Here is a 19,530-nt window from a genome sequence, read left to right on the forward strand (position 1 = left end):
CCAGTGTGCGTACGGATATGGCGCTGGAGGTTATATTTCTGGGAAAACTTTCGGCCGCACACATCGCAGGCAAACTTTTTCTTCCCCGAATGAGTCACGGTGTGACGAACAAGGGCTGATTTCTGGGAAAATCTCTGTCCGCACTCATCGCACACATGCGGCCGTTCGCCAGTGTGGGTCAACATATGTCTCTTTAGAGATCGACTTATCGTGAAGGTGGCAGGGCACGACGAGCATTCGTAAGGCCTTTTGTCTGTGTGCGTACGATTGTGAATCGCGAGGTTACATTTGTACGCATATTTCCTGCCGCACGCATTACAAGCGTAACGTTTTACACCTCCGTCAGTCAGCAAGTGTGCTCGCAGCCCCAGGCCATACTTTGAGGACGTCTTGGCCAAATGTTTGCAGTCTTTTTCTGCAGGGGGCACCTTTACCTTGTCAGGGGTCCTGCAATCGAAAGGAATATACATTAGGCTTTGTAAAAATGTGATGAATGACTGGAGCTTTCTCGCGCATCTATAAAAAATTACACCTCTGCAGAAATAGCTATCTACACTAGAATTAGCTTTACAAATGAAATAAATTATTTAGCTTTACAAATGAAATAAATTATTTCATTTCAGAGTTGGCCAAACTGTTTCCGAAATGTTTTGTGCCGATAAGCTGCTCAACGTGAAAGTTAAGGGATATAATCGTATAGAATACAAGGCTATACGGTAACACGATTGCTAGCTTCATAAGGCGAGCTTCGAGATGTGAATATGTGAATACCATGCCACATCGAAAAGAGCGCGTCATACTCTGAATCTGGCCCGGTTAGTGACCGTTAAATTTGTAGATATCCACTGAATGCACAACCCGTCGTTCATCGCCTCATCCGATAGGATAGACTGCCCATATCCGAAATTCCCAATACGAATTAACATTTCCTATTGGCAGCAAGTTGCATTCTAAAGATGGTGATTCGATGTATCCTATTACTCGGCCGCGGCCGAATATGTGGTTAAAATTGCGAATGCTCGGAGCAATTCGAATAAGTAACGAAATACGAGCGCTACGCATACTTTTTTTACCACGAATTTGTTTTATGCCGGGGTCCACCAAGATTTTGATGATGTATTTCCGTCACGGAAATACGCCACCAAAATGAATGCCATCAAATGGCAAAAGAAAGCTAAGAAAAAGTTCCACTGACAGGAGTCGAACCCATGACCAGTCGGTCCGCGACGATGGCTGGCGGGCGTTTAGCCCACTGAGCTACCGCCAAACACAGAACGGAGGCTCCATGAACGCCCATATTATTTTTCACACTTTCCTCTCACAGTGCCCTTGCATGAATGGATGTTATGATCGTCCCCGTTATAACGGGGTGGTGTCATGTGTGCCACCAGGCTAAAAAAAAACAAAAAACGCGCCGTTGCAGCGGCCGTCCCATTCGGCGCGCTTCCAAAACAAGTGTAATTTCGTTTACCACACCGCGAGGTGGTGGCTTCAGCCCAAGCCTCGCTCATAGCATCCATCCATATCGAAAAATAGCTCTCCGACGCTCGCCTGCCTGTCGCACCGCTTTCCCGCTCGCCCTGTGAGAAGTAACTGCCAGGCTAGAGGGAAGACTGGACGCGCGTATCGTTTCTCTTCGTGCACGACGCTTTGGAGGAGTGCATATCGAGTATCAGTGTTTATTATGTGCTTATTGAAGCCATATTTGCGCGGGATTCACCATATGCGGTGTCCAGTATATGTTAATAACTTCAGCTACCGCAAGGAAGAGGCGTAGCCAAGGGGGGCGGGGTTGGGGGTGTTCAAAGCCCCCGAAAACTTTAAATTTTGCTGAGTATATTACACGCACACATACAAACACACGCACGACATACATGAAGTATGGTTGAACAACCGCCCCCCTCCGAAAAACTTTCTGGCTACGCCCCTGCCGCAAGGGCTAAATCATGATGATGGGCGTTGGGCGTTAGTCGTCGGTACGGAGATGTGCCCCTAGGCGTCAACGTGAGTGCGTCCACATCAGACGGTGCTACACCTGCCAAACAATAGACATAATACAAGCTGATATACCTAAGCACTAAAGCAATCAACTACTTCTGTGACGACACGTTTCACTTTCGTGTTATACCGATCCTATGACAGAGGGATCAACCATCTTTTTACAAACATCGCTAATCCATGCCAGTTTTTAATGATCCATAGTCCAAACGTAATCGCGCCGATTCACCAACAAAGACTGCATACAGCCTGATATTCGCTGCTGTCGTAGTGGATCGTCCTATGTCCAGCGATATACGCGTACCGCGACCACGGTTTATCGCATGAGCGTTAACTGTGCACGTGATATAGCGGTGTGGCCGATGCCACAATAGCTTTCCGTCCTTTCGGAATGCACAGAGATAGGCTTTTCAATAATTCCGTCATGGGCTTAAGTGCCTGCGGCGATGTTGCAGATAAGCCCCGCAAAGCACAGAATGCGTGAGGACTGCCGCTGACGAACCTATCTGCTCGACAGCGGGTGTGGCGCATGGCTGTTCTAAGTGTACTAACGATTATATTAAGCGATAGTTTAAGCGCAACCGCCGCCGTAATCTGCTGCGTTCTTCCTTGTGCGGGACCGGGAAATACGCCTAGGAGACGCGTCGCTCGCAGAATTGAAAGCACCGCGCCTCGCCGTGTTCACCAAAAAAAAAAAAAAAATACTCGCTGCACTTGTGGAACACGATCATGGAGCTGGTACGAAGCCCCCTCCGGCGGAAAGCAAGTGCGCTCTGTTACACAGGAGTGCTCCCGCAGTGACGGTATATGAGCAAGCGACACGATGCACGGAACTAAAGCAACGGCTCCATGCGGTGGTAGATAAAGCGTTTCAATGACTGAATACATTCTAGCGTTGGGCAAGTTGCTGCAGCATAATCAGTGCGCAAGGAACGAGGACGACATTCAGAGACACACGCAGCTCTGAAACATGAGACACACAGCGCTGTGTTCTAACGCGTGTGTGTCTCTCAATGTCGTCCTCGTTCCTCGCGCTGTGACAGACTTCCTGTCTCGTCCTCGTTCGTCTCGTCCTGTATCGTCCTAGTCCCTTGGCGACAGACTCCCTGCCTCGCTGCGCGGATAAACCACACACATACCTTCGGTACATTGATAACATACTTAATATGGGGTCATGGCAGGGACAATCTAACTAAATTTACATCATTCCAAAACTCCTTTCATCCAACAGTAATGTTCACGTCCGAGACCTCAGCTGAGCGCATCAACGTTCTTGAAAACCATATTTTGAGAATGGCATAATAAAGACAACGCTGCATGAAAAACCATTTCACAAGCAACAATACCTAGATTACACAAGCCACCACCCGAAACATTGTAAACAGGCATATTCAAGAGCCAGGCAACAAAGTTACGTCGCATATGCGTAGAAATGAGGATTACGTAAACAGACTTACCATCCTAAAAGGAACACTAGGAAACAGAAGCCATCCCAACGCGTTCTTTCATAAGGCTTACACGGACGCACTAAAACTAGAGCGCACTGAGACACTCAAACCACGCCATAAAACAACAACAACAACGTCTTACTCACTACAAAATTTTGAAACGCACTTCCGAACATAAACACCATCCTCACAACATACTATCCAATTCTAACAACCAACCAGAAACTTAAAAAATATCTTCCCCGAACCGCCTAAGGTCGCCTACAGACGCAACACCAATTTTAAAGATATGTTCATGCAAAACTCACAACAAGACCTACACCAACATCTGGTGCCTGTGGGCGCTCCAGATGCTAAATATGCAAACATATACAGCCAGCCACCAACGTAAAAAGCACAGCATCGGATTACATTCACGGTAACATCGAACATCACGTGTACCTTAAACAACCTGATCTACTGCACTGAATGTACCACCTGTAAAAAACAATACATAGGCGAAACTGGACAACGAATTCATGTAAGACTGAACGGCCACTGCGCAGACACAAAGCACGATTTACCAAAAGCAGTAGCCAGCCACTTCAACCAAAAAGACCACAATTTCAATCAAGCCAAACTTTACATTCTACAAATTTCCGGTCACCACGTAAGAGGAAATACATGGAATCGTATTTGATACACAAATTTCAATCCCTACACCCATCAGGAATAAATCTAGCACGTGGTAATTTGGAATCACTAAAAGCCATAGCATGATCTCTGTAATATTAGGAGACATAAAGCACGCTCAGCCTTCAATAACCTTGATCAATATTCTATTCGCACATAAAATGCCTACTAGCCTCCATAATACACTAACAATGTTCTCTTTTATAAATATTTCAATCTTACATATAAATGTGTATGTATGGGGGTACATGTTATATATACATATATTACTCTTAAGTATCCTTCATTTTCTTGAACGTTCGGACCACGGTTCCCTTTCCCCTTTCCGCGCTTCTACGACCGCTCCTGCCCCGCATTATCACAGTTCTCGCCTTCCCAAGAAGTTCTCCGCGCTTTATTCCGATTGTTCCCTCCAACCCCCCCTCTTTTTTTTCCCCTTCTCATTACTGAACTGCCGCCCAACTTTTGAGGCCATCGATGACACTTGATGCGTATGTCTGCCAATGACTTTACCCATTAAGCACGTGTTTTCAGACACCCCTCGCAATATCACTTAAATTGGACATGTCGACTTTTAAAAGTACGCCGCCCGCTTTCCCCGCCTGTAGTTGCCTTCCCCACCATCTTCTGCAGCCCTTTGTGATGGCTAGACCAAATAGACGCGTCGCCTTCTGGTGACTTTCCAGGTAGCTTTCATATACTCTTTTCTTTGTCGTGCCTTTGACGGCTCTCACTTTGGTAGACCGCCCCCACCCCTTTCTTTTTTTTTCCCCTTTTTTCGCTCCTGTTTCTTTCTTTTTCTTCTTTGCAGTTCCCCTTGCCTCTGAGATGAGAGGCCTGAGCGCCGTTGCAAACTTTCTTGAAATGATGTGGCAAGGGCTACACTCCTCTTTCTTTTTTCTCTTCCAGGCAGCAATTACCAACAGCGACAAGCGCCGCCGCTGGACATGACATCAACACTAACCCTTTAAAACTAACACGCCAAGGAAGACAAGGCGCCTTTGACAAAGATAGGTCCTCCTATCGAAACGTCAGCCTGTCTGAGGCACTTTCTCCTGTTTGAAACCTATCCCACTCCGTATATCCATCTGTCGGCTCCCTTTTTGACCTTTCAAAAGTTTCAGTAAGGTCTGTTACATGTGGATTACTCACCTTTTATCTGCAGTCAATGCGGTGGAACGTCGCTTCCTTTTTGCGCCACTTGTTCTTGGAGAGCCTTTGTGAGGGCTGGATTCTTTTTGAGAGGTCTCTACTTTTGGTTTGGTCGTAGCTGGATGCCTACAATAAAGAAGTAAAGAAGTGCTCTATCAAGGATCGACATTATAAATATAAAACTCAAAGTAAGGAAACCAATTTTGCAACTGTGTGACTAGTGACTGAGGAAAGGTAATATTTGCGGGAGTCTTTTAGAGCGCCGCTCTTAGACGCCCGTTCCTGAGTTGAACAGCGTCGCCATCGGCGTCGGCGAACCGGCAGACTTGAACAAATAAAATAAAAAAGATACCAAGGATCGAATGGGCAGTCGAGCATTCCTCCACGGAACCACGCTGGTGCTTGAAACACATTTGCAAAAAGACCCTATACAGGCGTCAATTCGGGCAAGGAATCGCGTTAACCTATGTAATATAGCACGGCAGAAGAGTAAAATAACAACCAAGCATCACACAATGATAATTGCGCAATGGGTATGTGCTTTAAAGCTTCCTGACCACTGCAAAGTGCTCAGCCAAAATTCTTCATCGTGATCAACCACATACAGCATCAACAGAGTGCACAGACAACCGTACATATGTGTAGCGGGTACCTCGCTTATCCGCAGAAAGACGAATGATAGCGTAGTGGGTACTTCCCTACTTCACAAAAATTTTGATTTATGGCATAGGGGATACTTTGCATGTGTACTTATATTAGTTGCCCCAAGAAAGTTTAGAACGAGCTCTAGAAAGGCCGCTCTTCCAGCTTTCGCCGGGGCTGAGCTGCACGTTCCGCGCAAGCCTGGCGTTTTAGAGTGCAGCTCTTAGGTGCACCCTTTGCTCCGTTGAGCAGCGTCTCCGTTGGCGTCGGCGTAACGGATGTAGCGAATGAGGACAAAAAAGGGCGAACGCGGAGTCTCGATATCACGAGCAACTGGCCTCAACGCTTTCTTCCTCCGTCACGCGCGCTGGCCCCTCGGTCGGAGCTAGTGCGCATGCCGGGCTGACACGAGCACTGCGGCCGCCTTCGCTTGTCGTTACAGGGCTGTCGGCGTTTCGCTTCGTTCGCGACGCATGCAACGCACAGAGTAGTGTGCGTGGCACTCAAGCGCTGGCAGTTTCTGTGGCAATATGTAACGAATGTTCCATTGCTACGAATGCCGAAAGCCACAAGTTCAAACACAGCTGGCGCTGCCCCAACACGAAGCTGTGTTCAGAATTCGCATTAGGCAGTATCGTAATCGTGGGTGAATTTTTTTCAGTTTGCTTGCCAATATATCTGAGTTTCCCTTTGGATTTTGGGAGTAGGTTATCCGGCGCTCAGCATCCACGACAACTACCCAGCAATTTATTTACTATGTTTTAACTTCTAACATTAACTCCTCTTTGAGAGTTTTAGCTTATTACCTACTTGTCAGAGCCTGGCAAGATTGCCTTTTCTGGTCCTTGAAGTATCTTCTCGTTCTTTTAGTCTCTGCTTAGCTCTTCAAAGGTATCGTTTTTAATCTTGCATTTTGTGTTAAAAGTAATATTATATCTGGAGTTTAACGTCCCAAAACCACAATATGATTATGAGAGACACCGTAGTGGAGGGCTCCGGAAATTTCAACCTCCTGGGGTTCTTTACCGTGCACCTGCTTTGTTGTGTTAGTAGAGGCAATTTTGCCAATTCAGGAATGCAGTGCGGCGGTCTCTAGGTTAGAATAAGAAATGTGAATGTTAGATTTACCACGGCAGCCACATGGTCGTTAGCATAAACGTTATTTACTACAATCGATTAAAAATCGGCAAACACACATGGAAAGCGCAGCGCAAGATCCAGACCCCTGACATCTTTTGTGCTCGGAAAGCAGAATGCGGTAGCAGCACTGAACAAAATGCGTGCCTCGTTAGTAAGTGCAAATGTTCGAGCAGTTACCACTCCAGGGGTAAACACTGTGCCTACGAGCGCTCCTCGGTGCAGCAAAAGTGCAGTTGGGAGCACGCTGGGAGGAGCTAAATACTATTTTAGAAGAGGTGGACGGGCATATCAGATTTCCTTGCGTATAGATGGGTGCGTCATATATTTAAACCATTAACCCGAGAACACTGTCATAAAAAAAAAAGCTTGATCACCTCGGACAATTTTATTGCATTAGGAGCGCTGACGCGATAGGCTAAAGAGCGCGGTAACGCTATATTGCATATCACTTACCTCTATATTACGTTGCAAAATAGTTCAGAAAAGAAGTATTCACTCCTCCGTACCACAAAAGCTGAATTATAAGTTGGCGAACATCCCTGCATATCCCTTTCACAATTCCTCAATGCCCACATGATCTTTACAAGTTCACGTACAGCGCCATTTAAAGGGACACTAAAGAGAAACAATGAATTGGTTTAGATTGATAAAGTGTGCTTGGAGAACTCTTGTGTAGTTTATTTCACCACCATAGGTTTAATATTAGAGAGAAAACCAAGTTCAAAGTTTCATTTTTAAATTTGGCGCCGAACTTTGTAATTCGTGACGTAAAACACTTCAAAGAGCATTTAACGTATTTTGGCGCCACTGGCTCGACGAAATTTCCACAAACTCCTTATGTCAAGTCTCTGGCCCCCTCAGAGGACAATGTACTTCGATTTAACCGATTAGGAACTACGTAGGCTCAAGCAGGCGCCGTCAAAAATATGTGACGTCATGGCAAACGGTGCGAAAATTCCAAGGTGGCGTCGCCACCTGTATTTTCTTTTTGCGCGTTTTCTCGCTTATTATGCGTTCGCGCAGAAAGCGTGGTTTTCGGTATCGTGGAAGACAACTTCACTAATGCGAGAAAAATCGTTTTGCTCTTTAGTGTCCCTTTAAAGGGGCCCTGCAACACTTTTCCAAGTAATCGTCTAACGGCTTCATGAAAGAGCTTATTACCTTGCCAATCGACTGCCGCAAAAAATTGTTACAATCCGTCAAGTACGAGCGGAGTTACAGGGATTTGATGCACGCTTTAACCAGTTTCTCTCTCCTTTCGTACCAGCGAGCACGCTGAAAGCCACGCAGGGAGGGGCATGACCCGGGGCACGGCAATGCGTCCCTTCGTCAGCGCGCGTCATGAACACTTTTTTAACGCGATAGCGTCAAAGAGCTCGTTTCTCAGAAATTCCGGTGTCGGCGTCGGTGTCGTTAGTTGTGACAGAAAGATCATGGTCTTGCCCGTGACCTAAAAATCGAGAAAGATGCAAATAAAATAGATGATAAAAATCCTAGGTTCGAGTGAAAATCAAAGCCAGGCCGTCTGCGTGGCATGCAGGTGTTAAGCCACACAACCAGGCTACTGTTTGAAACTGCTTCCGAAAAAAAACAGTATATGAATGTCACGTAGTGGAACAGACTCCTTAACGCATGTAATATTGTAGGCGTCAAAACATGTGAATTGCGCAACAGGGGGTGTTTTAAAGGCCCACCCATTATAGATTATAAGCATAAAAAGACTCTCCAACCACGTTTAGTTTTTTATTTAAAAAACTAAAAGACCGAACGGTTCTCGAAACGTAGGGTCAGTCTTTTTTAAATTATAAACTACGTTGCAAAACCAACATCACGACAGTGAGAGGAATTAAGTCTTTCCGATATTTAGTTGTGCCTTGTGACCGTGGTTAGATCATAGAATTTTACAAAAGATATGCCAAAGCTCTACAAGGCTGTGCTCAATTACATTAGCCTTTGCACATATGTTCAATGAGCTCCTTCAAATTATTTAGATCTAATGAACAAATTGTAAATGTGACAACCACTTCTTGCAGCACAGCTACACCGAGCACGTTTACGTTGTCGCGATGAGTGATATTGTGTTCAATGAATATGGTAGCGTTTTCTTTTCATATAGCAGAGAAACGTCCCAAATTAGTTTGAGCACACCTACTTCTGCTGTTTGATTCAAGTAACATGTCACAGTTATAGCAACTGCCACTATGACGTGAAAGTCTGTGAATTACTCTCACGAAAGAAACATAGCAAATCGAAGAGGTAATTTCAAACATACATGAACTTGGCTTATCCACAGCCACACTACAAGATTTTACGTATTTCAAGCCAGAGCTTCTAAAAGTAGCAGGGAGAATACATACTTGAGCTTCCAAGCAGGAATATATTGAAAAAGTAAATACCACAATAACAAGTATGCAATATATATATGACCTTTATTATCCAGCACTGGCACAGGTTCATATCATGACCTATCAGTTGATTTCGTTAGTGTTGGCTTGCAATAAAGTGCTAAAGTTCGATCGATACAGATTGTGCTTACGGCTGAGCAGTTGTTTAGTGTTCTGTGCGAACACCAACAAAGATGTACAATGGACGCTCAAAGCTTATTTTCTTAGAATTGTGCTTCTGGAATCTGTAAGCACTCACCTTGTATCTCTGTTTCTTTAGCATTCATCTTCACTGCACACTCAGCAGTCCGATTACTACTAGCGCCAAGAAATTCTAGCTCTAGAAACTGTGTAACTGAACTATAACGAGGAACAAAACGAGCCTCAATTTTTTTCTTCCACCTATTACCTGCATACATAATACCTATGGCTTCACGGCCGAGAATTTCGCCGAGAAATTCGTGCCTACCCTGTAGACAGAACGCGATATTGCTCATTTGTAACGCATTCAAGGTGATATCGCAGAGCGAGAACGATGCAGAACAGGACGCATGCGCGATTGTTTACGTAACAAATTTATCAAAATTACATAGCTCTCACTGCGCTAGCTATCTCTCGGCGTAGCGCATGTTTCGTTTCAGACTCCATCACAATGCACTCACTTAAAGATCAACAAACCTGGCAAGCGCCTCATAACTAACGGCAGGATAAGACCCTTGTCCTAAAGCTATGCTGTTAAACTCGGACGCCGCAGCACAATGAGAGCAACGTTATTTCAGCGATCTCGGTGTTCAGTATATTCATATATTTGTCAGCTTGAGACTCATTACACACATACGGTTGAAAGCTTTCGATGTGTATGAGTGACTTGTTTTGCTTGGACCTGACTGTATGCATTGCATGTACGAGCTTGGGCACATTAATAAACGACCCAAACCTTATTTGATTGACGTTGTTTTTGCCAGTCGAGGCCAGTTTGGTCACCTGGCGATAGCTACTACACAAGCGAGCCGCGATTTAGCAACGACAAAAAACAAAATACCACAGTGAGCAAGAAGCGCAGCAGCGGGACCAGGGCGAACCAGCCGCAAAAACGCGTTTGCCTAATGATGATGATAGTACTTGCAGCGCCATGCAGTTCAGTACGCCGCCGCTACCCTTACTTCTGTACTACAGCCAAAGCTACAGTTTCCGTTCTCTAAATCGGTATCCGCGATGCGCAGCGCCTATAGGGCGCCACTGAAAGCTGCGTAGCGGCGCCCGTTGGAACCGCATGCGGGTCGCGTAGCGGACGCCTCCTTTCACTGCAAGCATGACGGAAGTGCGCGCGTGCGATTTGCCGCTTGTGCGCGTCCCTGATAATTACTTTTGCGGCGATAGTGTGCGCAAAGGAGCCGCGCTTTTAATAGTGGACAGTGTCCGATGTAACAGCTAGCTTGTCATAATAGCTTGGCTACGTATTTGCTGGGTGTCTTCAGAGAAGAACGTCGGTGCATGTCCGTCGACCCTTGTAATTTCGCTGAAAAAAAAATAATTTTCTTGTCTTCACGAATACGTTTAGCTCTTCGACAGCAATTTGTTCGGGAACAAAATTTTCGTCAGAATGATGAGCATCCAGAGACTCTACGGCGATCTGTTTGAAGCGGTTGAAACAGTTCTGACACAAAATGTCGGTTTCTCTGATGGATGAGGCTTCTTCTGGCGTGCGCCTTCAGGAGGAGTGGCGTCTTAGCCGCGCCAGACAGACTGGCGCCGGCGCGCGCGCAGACTCCGCCACTGTCGCGCGCGGCTCGCCGCTGCTGGTCTGCACGTTCGGGAGGAGTGGCGTCGGGCCTCGCCAGACACTGGCGCCGGCGCGCGCGCAGCTCTTCGCCTTCTCACACTGCGCCTGTCACTTTCGCCGTTGATAAGATGCTGACTGCAGATCCTGGAGTTCTTTGTGGGTTCCCAGGGGCTCCCATCCTCTCTGAAATGTTCATAAGGTTACAGAAAAGTGGAAGAAGCAAGGAATTAATTAAAAGTATACATATTTGCAATATTCACAGTTTGAAAGCAAATGCTAAAAGTGGTCATATATATTGCTTGAAAACCAAGTGCTTACTGAAGTCCATGCAATTTTACACACACACACACACACACACACAAAGCAACCAGTAGCTAGCACCACTAGCAAGAATAAAAAAAACACACACACGAAACTTTGAGGATCGACCCCACGCATTGGGCATGCAAAATTTTTTCAGGTGTGATATAACTACAATTAAGCAGCACCAACATATACTCACCAATTACATGCTAAAGAAAACAGCAACCAGTAAAAATGAAAGAAAACACGTAAGTTCCATAATCGGCTCCACTCAGGCGTGCGCAGGGTTCCCCATCAAAGGGGGGGGGGGGGCAAAGGATAATCTCAGCGCCCCCAGGCCCCACTAAGTTAATGCAAGGGGCGATTTTGCGCCCCCCCCCCCCCCCCTCTTAGGCAAATAGGAAAGCCCCCACGCCCCGTGAGCACGCCTATGGCTCCACTCATAACACAGCGTGTAAAGCGAATGAGTATTAGTGGGATACATCAAGGGTGTTTTTATTAGCATGAAGTCATGTTACGAGGCATTCAAAGGGAGGTTGGATCGGTTGAATGTCCTGTCAAAAGCCTTCAGTGCGAACAGGTGCCATATGTTTTACAGCCAATATGCATACAGTTGAGGCGAGCGCACAGCGAACATTCCGCACCGGTGATCGCATTCCAGTGCCATCATTAGGTAGAATGCAGCCCATTTCGTGCAGCACACGTGTGGTTCCACGGCGCTTTTGTAAAGGAGCCGCCACCTGCCCCACATTCTCTGGCATAGCGCTTCGCGCCATTCGTTTTTCAAGAGAGCCTAGGCAGCGTCTTATCAGTGATAACAACCTCATGTGCATTGTAGCATATAGAATGCAGGCGAGGCGACCAAATGTAAACGTAGTAGCGTTAGCTGAAGACGTAGCGACATAAATGGAGAATAAAAACACGGTAATCGTTCTAACACTGCCTAAACAAAGCGCGATTGCTTACCTTTTGCGTCGGACAGCCGCAATCCACCGTCGCCGTCGCTCTCGCTCATGAAATAGCACCGGAAACTTGTAAAAGTGCGTTCCTGGCGAGTTTTTGTATGTGTTTGAGCAGCCGACAACGCAGAAGTTATATTTCGACATCGCTGAAGCCCGAGAGAGTCGTTAAATCACGTTGAAAAACACATCCATCCGTGCACTCGCGTAGACGCTGAAACACTGTTCGCCGGGCCCCGCAAGCGCTTCCGAGCCATGGCAGCAGATGGCGTGGTCGGCGCTTTGCGCATCGCCTATAGGGAACCCAATACCCAAGCTCAAGTTTGCGGCGCGACGACAGCGCCGCGCCAGCCGCGCTGCGGCTCTGTCGGAAAACTCTGAACCTTCGCGCGGCCGGCTCAGCCCCTTTCACGGTAGCGGTAGCGCACGTGCGCTCGCGTTCTTCTCTCGGTGCGGGTAATTGTGGGGCCGTCAGCTGGGTACGTTGAATTGAGAGGCTTGCTGTGCGAAGCTGCGCATTTCCGCGATGGCAGAAGCCACCCCGCGGAAGCGCAAGCGTGGTCCGAAGTATTGCGGTTTAGCGGCCAGCCACAACAGTGCAGACAACACCAAGGCACGCGATTTACGTGTGAAACTGTATTGTTTCGTGTCGCACGAGAAATACAGGCGGCAAGCGTGGATAGCTGACAGCGCTGTCTCGCCTTCTATTTTGGTTGTCTGAGTTCATCGCTTTCGTTCGTTTCGACTACCTGAATCGGTAAGTAACGCGGCGCATGCACGCAGCGACTACAGTAATGATTACACGCTGTCTTCTCGCATTGTGAAAGTCCAGTTACGGTTGTAGGTGAAACAACTTTGTGTTTTGATTCACCGTGTTCGTGAGACCTACCCGTCGTTGTTGAACGTTCACACTCGCGTTATACCGTTAGCGTTGCGCGGTTGGTTGAATTCAACTGAACTCGGCACATTGTCAGAAGTTCGGCGCCTACAATTCACGCGTCGGGAAGGCTGCTTTATCACGCCGGAACGGACGTCTGTGCATTTTCAGCAAGCTTTGACATCGTTCTGCAGGTTCGCTTTGTTTTTGTCACTTTATTAGTGTGATATATATTTAAGCCGCTAAATAACTGGCACTTAATAAACATGCTTTGCAATTGCAACCTTGAAGTAACCACCTTCTGATTTTGTGCGATTTTCTAGCCGCGTTAACGCAACAGGTTTTATACGCCTGTCAAGTCGATATCATAAAAAGAGACTGCAAGCATGACACGAGAGCCGAAAAAACGAGGCGAGCAGTTCATCTTGCTTCACAGTGGTTAAAGCTCAGCTAGCTGCCTCGCGTCTTAATCGGCGGGTGATTCTCCAGCGGCACGGAGGATTTGACTCTAACCTTCTCAGGAAACAGGGCCATGGCCGTGTAATTTCTTTTTTTCGCACGCCGCAAACGTTTCTTCACGAAAGTACACGGCTGCTACTGTAAAGCATGCCATATCAAAACAACAATCATATGATTCGTAGTTCACACCGCAGAACATCGATAGCGTGTACGGCTTCATTTCGGGGTGCATGTGAACCATTATTCATCTTTAACATGACAGAATGAGACTTACCTCGAGGTATAAGTCCTACACGGTGTAATCGCGACTTGGGAAATGCATTTCGCTTTGAGTCAGGCGTCGTTGTCGTCGATCGTGCTCTTCACCGTTAAGGTTATTGACGAGCCTTTCTCCTTTTATCAAGTTCGCTTTTCGGAAGTGCCAGTCAAGCTTGAAGATCCTTTTGAAGCCGCACTGCACGCGGTACATTGTGAGACGCCGCAAGTGCACCGCGAGAGCTCTGCACGTGCACGGAAGCGAGCGGCAACGCGGTGGAGAGAAGGGAAAACGCTCGCTACTGACACCCCAGTTTCTCTTTTCTGCCAGAGATGGCGCTGCCTGTCAAGAGCAGCAGCGCCGCTAAGCGTTGCTTGGGAAGCCTATAGATGTTCTCTGACGTGGTCGCTAGTGCACGCGCGCTTTTCTCGTGATGGCGGTGATTTGTACGTCTTGTGCTCTCACCGCAAGTTTGCGTTGATAGCACGAAGGTCACTTCGCTCACTGCAGCGGCCGCTTAGCGAAAGGAGCGCGCTGCGCACACATAAATAAGTTACAAGTGTGACACTTAGTTCGAGCTCATCCTGTGTATGTTCGTTCCGTGCGTCCTTTCTGCTTGAGCAGTACGTTGCAAGTTTCGAGCTGCTTGCCGTTATGCGCGTGACATTACAATTTGTTGCTATAGCATTCATTCCTTCGCCCGAAAGAATGCACAACAGACGCTGAAATACGTCTGTGAAGACACTTTTCACTTTCGTGTTATACCGATTCCTGTGACAGAGAGATCGGTCATGATTTTTTTTTAAATGCAGGTTATGAATGGAGTATGCTTTTAAAGAACTTTTAACATTAATAAAATTCGTTATTGTGTTCACTGCGGCTGGTGTGTGTTGCAGCTTTTCCAGTACGTACAGGTTACTGGGGACGAGAGTGCTCCATTCTGCTGCTATTGGAGATTGCCGAACTCCCTTTAAGCGCTCCGTTTAACTTCAGAGCAGTGTCTTGTTGGGCGAGTTGGCACGATGACATGATTAAACGCAGCCTTTAACCTCCATGGCGTAAGGGAGATCGTGTAATACGGACCGCATCTTCCTTGACGTAGAAGCGAGGGAATAAAACAGAGTTCGCAGGAGCCCATGTGACAGGGCTTCGCCTTTAAGAGTAGAACGCGATTGCGTAATCGGACCCCGTGCGCATCGCCTTCTCAACTGCTAGCCTGCTTCGGTTCTCGGTACATGCCTCAACCGCGCAGCAAGGAAACGAACATATGTGCGCGTAACATTCGCCGTTACAAACTATCCTAGAATGCTTACTGCAAGTACAGTTGCGCCGTGCCCACTACACCATAATTCCTCCTTTTGCGAAAATCAGCGAACGGCCTACTGCGTGTCCGTAAGGCAACTCGCAAAGATACGCAGCTGATTACTGTGTTGATGCTTTTGCTGCTGATGATGATTAAATATGTTTGAGCGCTTTGTAATGGGTGGGCCTTTAAAACACAATCGTTGCGAAATTCACATGTTTGGACGCCTGACACGATTCTACGCTTCTCCCACGCAATATAACATATGTTAGCGAGACTCCTCCTACTACAAGACATTCATATAGTGTTTTTTTTTTTCGAAGCTGTGTCAAGAAATGGCGTGGCTCTGTGTTCGCTGCAGAACATCCCAAAATAAGACTGCATCACAACAAACAATAAAACAATGATCAATAGTCTCCGGCTTTTTGCACAATCTGCAATTTACATCCCAGGGAACACAAAGTCCTTTAGTGCTTTGCCAAGTCTTCACAGGAAGAGTAGCTGCGTGCATTTTAAAAAAGAAAGTCTTTGTTCCCGGAAACACGCACATTTTGTTAACTCAAAACTTTTAAATCAACCCTGTAAACATTAGGCACCTTGATGTGACATAGGTCAGGATAATACCCTATGACCTAATCTTTCTCACTGGTCTGCATAGTCTCTGGAGAGCAAGACTGATTGACAGAAATGCCGAGCCTGCGCGATCAACAAAAACATATTCCAGGAACAAGTGATTAAAATACGCGGGATATATGGACGTTCTAGTGACGCTCTAGACTCGTTTTCTGTGTTTGATTTGTGTTTACATATGCCTGATTACTATTCGTTTAATATCACTCTAAGTGCAACGGTTTCCTTTCCTGTAATAAAAGAAATGAGCTCGCTCTGTGGTAGAACGTTACTTTAAGAGAGTTGACTGTTGGGCTAGTTGGTGTTCAGACATGGGAACCATCGTTAAAGGCGCAACACCACACAACACAAGAGAAGACCAGACGAGCACAGGCGCAAACTAACAACTGATTTATTGAAGGCAGATCTCCAGGCATATATACCAACAGGCTGCGCAGGCGCAACGTCACAACAATCCTCGGAAAACATCAAAAATATCGCGAAAGAAAATCAATTTCAGCTTTGTAAAGCGCAATGGAAGTGTCGCTGACACACGCCTCACCTGCTTTCCTGATTAGAAACGCTTCTAACGTTTCACGAGCCGTTTTTTGTCTGCTTCTACCTACAATTTTTGCGCATCGGAAACGTGGTTCACAATTCGGGCATGTCATGCAATGGTCGACAAGATGGGAACACGCAAGAAATCTAATTAACAAAGAGCGAAGCCATCTTGTCGACCATTGCATGACATGCCCGAATTGTGAACCACGTTTCCGATGCGCAAAAATTGTAGGTAGAAGCAGACAAAAAACGGCTCGTGAAACGTTAGAAGCGTTTCTAATCAGGAAAGCAGGTGAGGCGTGTGTCAGCGACACTTCCATTGCGCTTTACAAAGCTGAAATTGATTTTCTTTCGCGATATTTTTGATGTTTTCCGAGGATTGTTGTGACGTTGCGCTGCGCAGCTGTTGGTATATATGCCTGGAGATCTGCCTTCAATAAATCAGTTGTTAGTTTGCGCCTGTGCTCGTCTGGTCTTCTCGTTTGTTGTGTGGTGTTGCGCCTTTAACGATGGTTCCCAGGTAGAACGCCTGTTTGGCACGCAGAAGGCCTGGGTTCGATTCTTAGTTGAACCGAAAATTTCTATTTTATTTGCCTTTATATTTTATTTGCACAACCAACAACGCCGACACCGATGCCGACACCGGAATTTCTGCGAAACGAGCTCCTTAACACAATCGCTTTAAAATGTGCTGTAGTGTTATAGTTACAGGGAGCCGTGCTACAGTTAAATTGTTCGTATTACTAATTTAAATTTGAAAAGATACGAATTATTGCTCCCCGTAGAATATGTCACGCTCATCTTACGATTTTCCTAGCAGTAGCACCTACATCACATAAATGGCAAACTTTGAACTTCTATATTATGCAGAGCTCCTTGAACAAATGTTTGAGCAGCGAAAAACAAGTGCAATGACCGATTTCGCACGTGCAATCGCGTAAGAGTAGATATCTGTATAGCTTCGAACATAAAACTGCCGTGCATCCTCATTCTCATATACAACGCCGCTCGTGCGCCGTCTTGATCTGTTATTGGGTGTCGCGAACAAAAAATCGCTAATTCCGTTATCCTTATTGGTTCAGTCATCTCCTCACATTAAGTTTTCTGTACTGAACCAGCGCCCATTAATATTGTTTTCGGTTGATGTTCGGTTGAGTTTAAACACGTTTCCCCAATGCTGGCTCAGGTTCAGTTGCGGCGGAAACTATGGTACGGGCACGCGTTCCGGTCTGCACCCAGTACGCAATCCTACACGGTGCACAGCCGGCAGCTTCTGCAGAGCTCAGCTTAATACTGTCTCAAATAAAACAAGAAATGCCTGCGGAATATTTTACAATGTTCTGCATTCAGTATTATGTAACGGTATGAAATTACTAAATTGCAATGTTTACTTTTTGTCAGTATGCAACAAAAAATGATTCTGGGTCGAATGGCATGCAATGTGGGAAGTTTCCTACGCCAGTGAAAAAGTGTTAGATCCAGACAGAATACTAACTTTTTGTGTGCAGTGGAAGCGGCAGAACGTTGTTTTCTTTTCACGCCGCTTTTACTTGGAGAGCGGTGGACAGGGCTGGATTCTTTCTGACAGGTCCGCCTTTTGTCTTTCGTCATAGTTGGATGCCTGAAATAAGTTAGAACAGAAATGAACTATTGTAGCTAAAAATTAGCAAGCTAAGACACGATACAGAAAAAAAATTGCAAAAGTATGCCGCCGCACCTTCTGCATCGTGACTGTGCTCAATAAAAATTAAATACGTCAGCAATATTAAAGCATAGTCAACGTTGATTAGGCGCTTGAACAATTCGCCGCAGAAGCGAAAGTAATTGCAGTGCGGTATGCAATTCACCACAGGTATGCTGCTCCAGCCTTCATCATTATACCGCGACTACCACATAACATGAATACGACAGACGTGGGAAATTTTTAAAGTAGGGAAAACCTCGACTGATAACGACAGCCGCTTTTACTAATACTTTCGATGTTGTGGCTCGTGCAGTGAAAATAATATACATAATAACTGACACTGTCTAATAATTATCAAGAGGAACGAAGAACCGTCGGATTTTAACACGGTGTTTTATGTCGGGGTCCACCAAAGATTTGTGTGACGTATTTCCGTCACGGAAATGACTTCTAAAAATGCACACGATCACATAGCAAAGAAAAAATTGAAAAAGTTTCGTCAAGGGGAATCGAGCCCACGACCCACGACAACAGATGCCGGGCACGCAATCCACTGCGCCACCGTGACATAGCGTGGAGGTTTTACAAACGCGCCTTTTATACATCAAACTTTCCTCTCACAGTGCTCTTGGTTGGGGGAGTAATGCATCAGGACCGTGGTCACAGTGATTAGCTCCTGCAACACGTCATTCCCACGCGTCCGTCCCATTCGGCGCGTTTCTGATCATATAAGTGCCATTTTGTCAACGCCCTAACACGATGCGAGGTGGCGACCTTAGCCCAAGCCTCGGGCTCACTCATAGCATCCATCTAATTTCCTAGTGACGCGTTCTGAGAAGGAGCGCGCGTGCCCGTTTTGTGTAGACGCCCCAGGCGCCGCCACTTCGCCTTTTTTCTAGTAGATCCATTTTTTTTCTTCCTCCATGAGTAGACCGGTCGCTCTCTCCCCCGCTGCGTCTAACGCTCTTCTTTCTCCGCGCTTGTAGGCGTTCCTTAAGCACCGGACCTCTTTGATTGCTGCGCAAAAAGACTGCATTTACTATAGTATAGTGTACAGAAATTTTGTGAAAACCACAGCAACATACTAGTATCGACAACGTCGTCTGCTAGCCTAAATGCCCCAGACCGGCGGATTCATTGCAGTTCGGGACATCGCCTGCCGCAGTATCTGTTCGCATTTTTTTATCATCCATTTGCACAAACCCATCATACGGTAACTCTGCATGTTTTGCTTCTATTGTGCAATATCTAGCACAACATTTAAATCGCATGCTCATCGCAAACTACACCAAAGTGCTCA

The 19,530-nt window shown here is 46.3% G+C and overlaps 1 protein-coding gene across 1 annotated transcript; it reads right to left on the minus strand.

Annotated features, from left to right (window-relative positions):
* Positions 1–335: 335 nt before the first annotated feature.
* LOC119378072 (uncharacterized) lies at positions 336–18,238 on the minus strand (the record flags this gene model as incomplete). Its single annotated transcript, XM_037647316.2, has 3 exons — positions 18,042–18,238; positions 5,271–5,396; positions 336–447 (listed from the first exon to the last, which is right to left on the minus strand). Coding segments are annotated over exons 1-3 (354 nt in total), but the record flags the coding sequence as incomplete, so codon positions are not given.
* Between the last annotated feature and the right edge of the window lie 1,292 nt (positions 18,239–19,530).

Source organism: Rhipicephalus sanguineus, unplaced genomic scaffold (genome assembly GCF_013339695.2).
Source record: "Rhipicephalus sanguineus isolate Rsan-2018 unplaced genomic scaffold, BIME_Rsan_1.4 Seq673, whole genome shotgun sequence".
Lineage (NCBI taxonomy): Eukaryota > Metazoa > Arthropoda > Arachnida > Ixodida > Ixodidae > Rhipicephalus > Rhipicephalus sanguineus.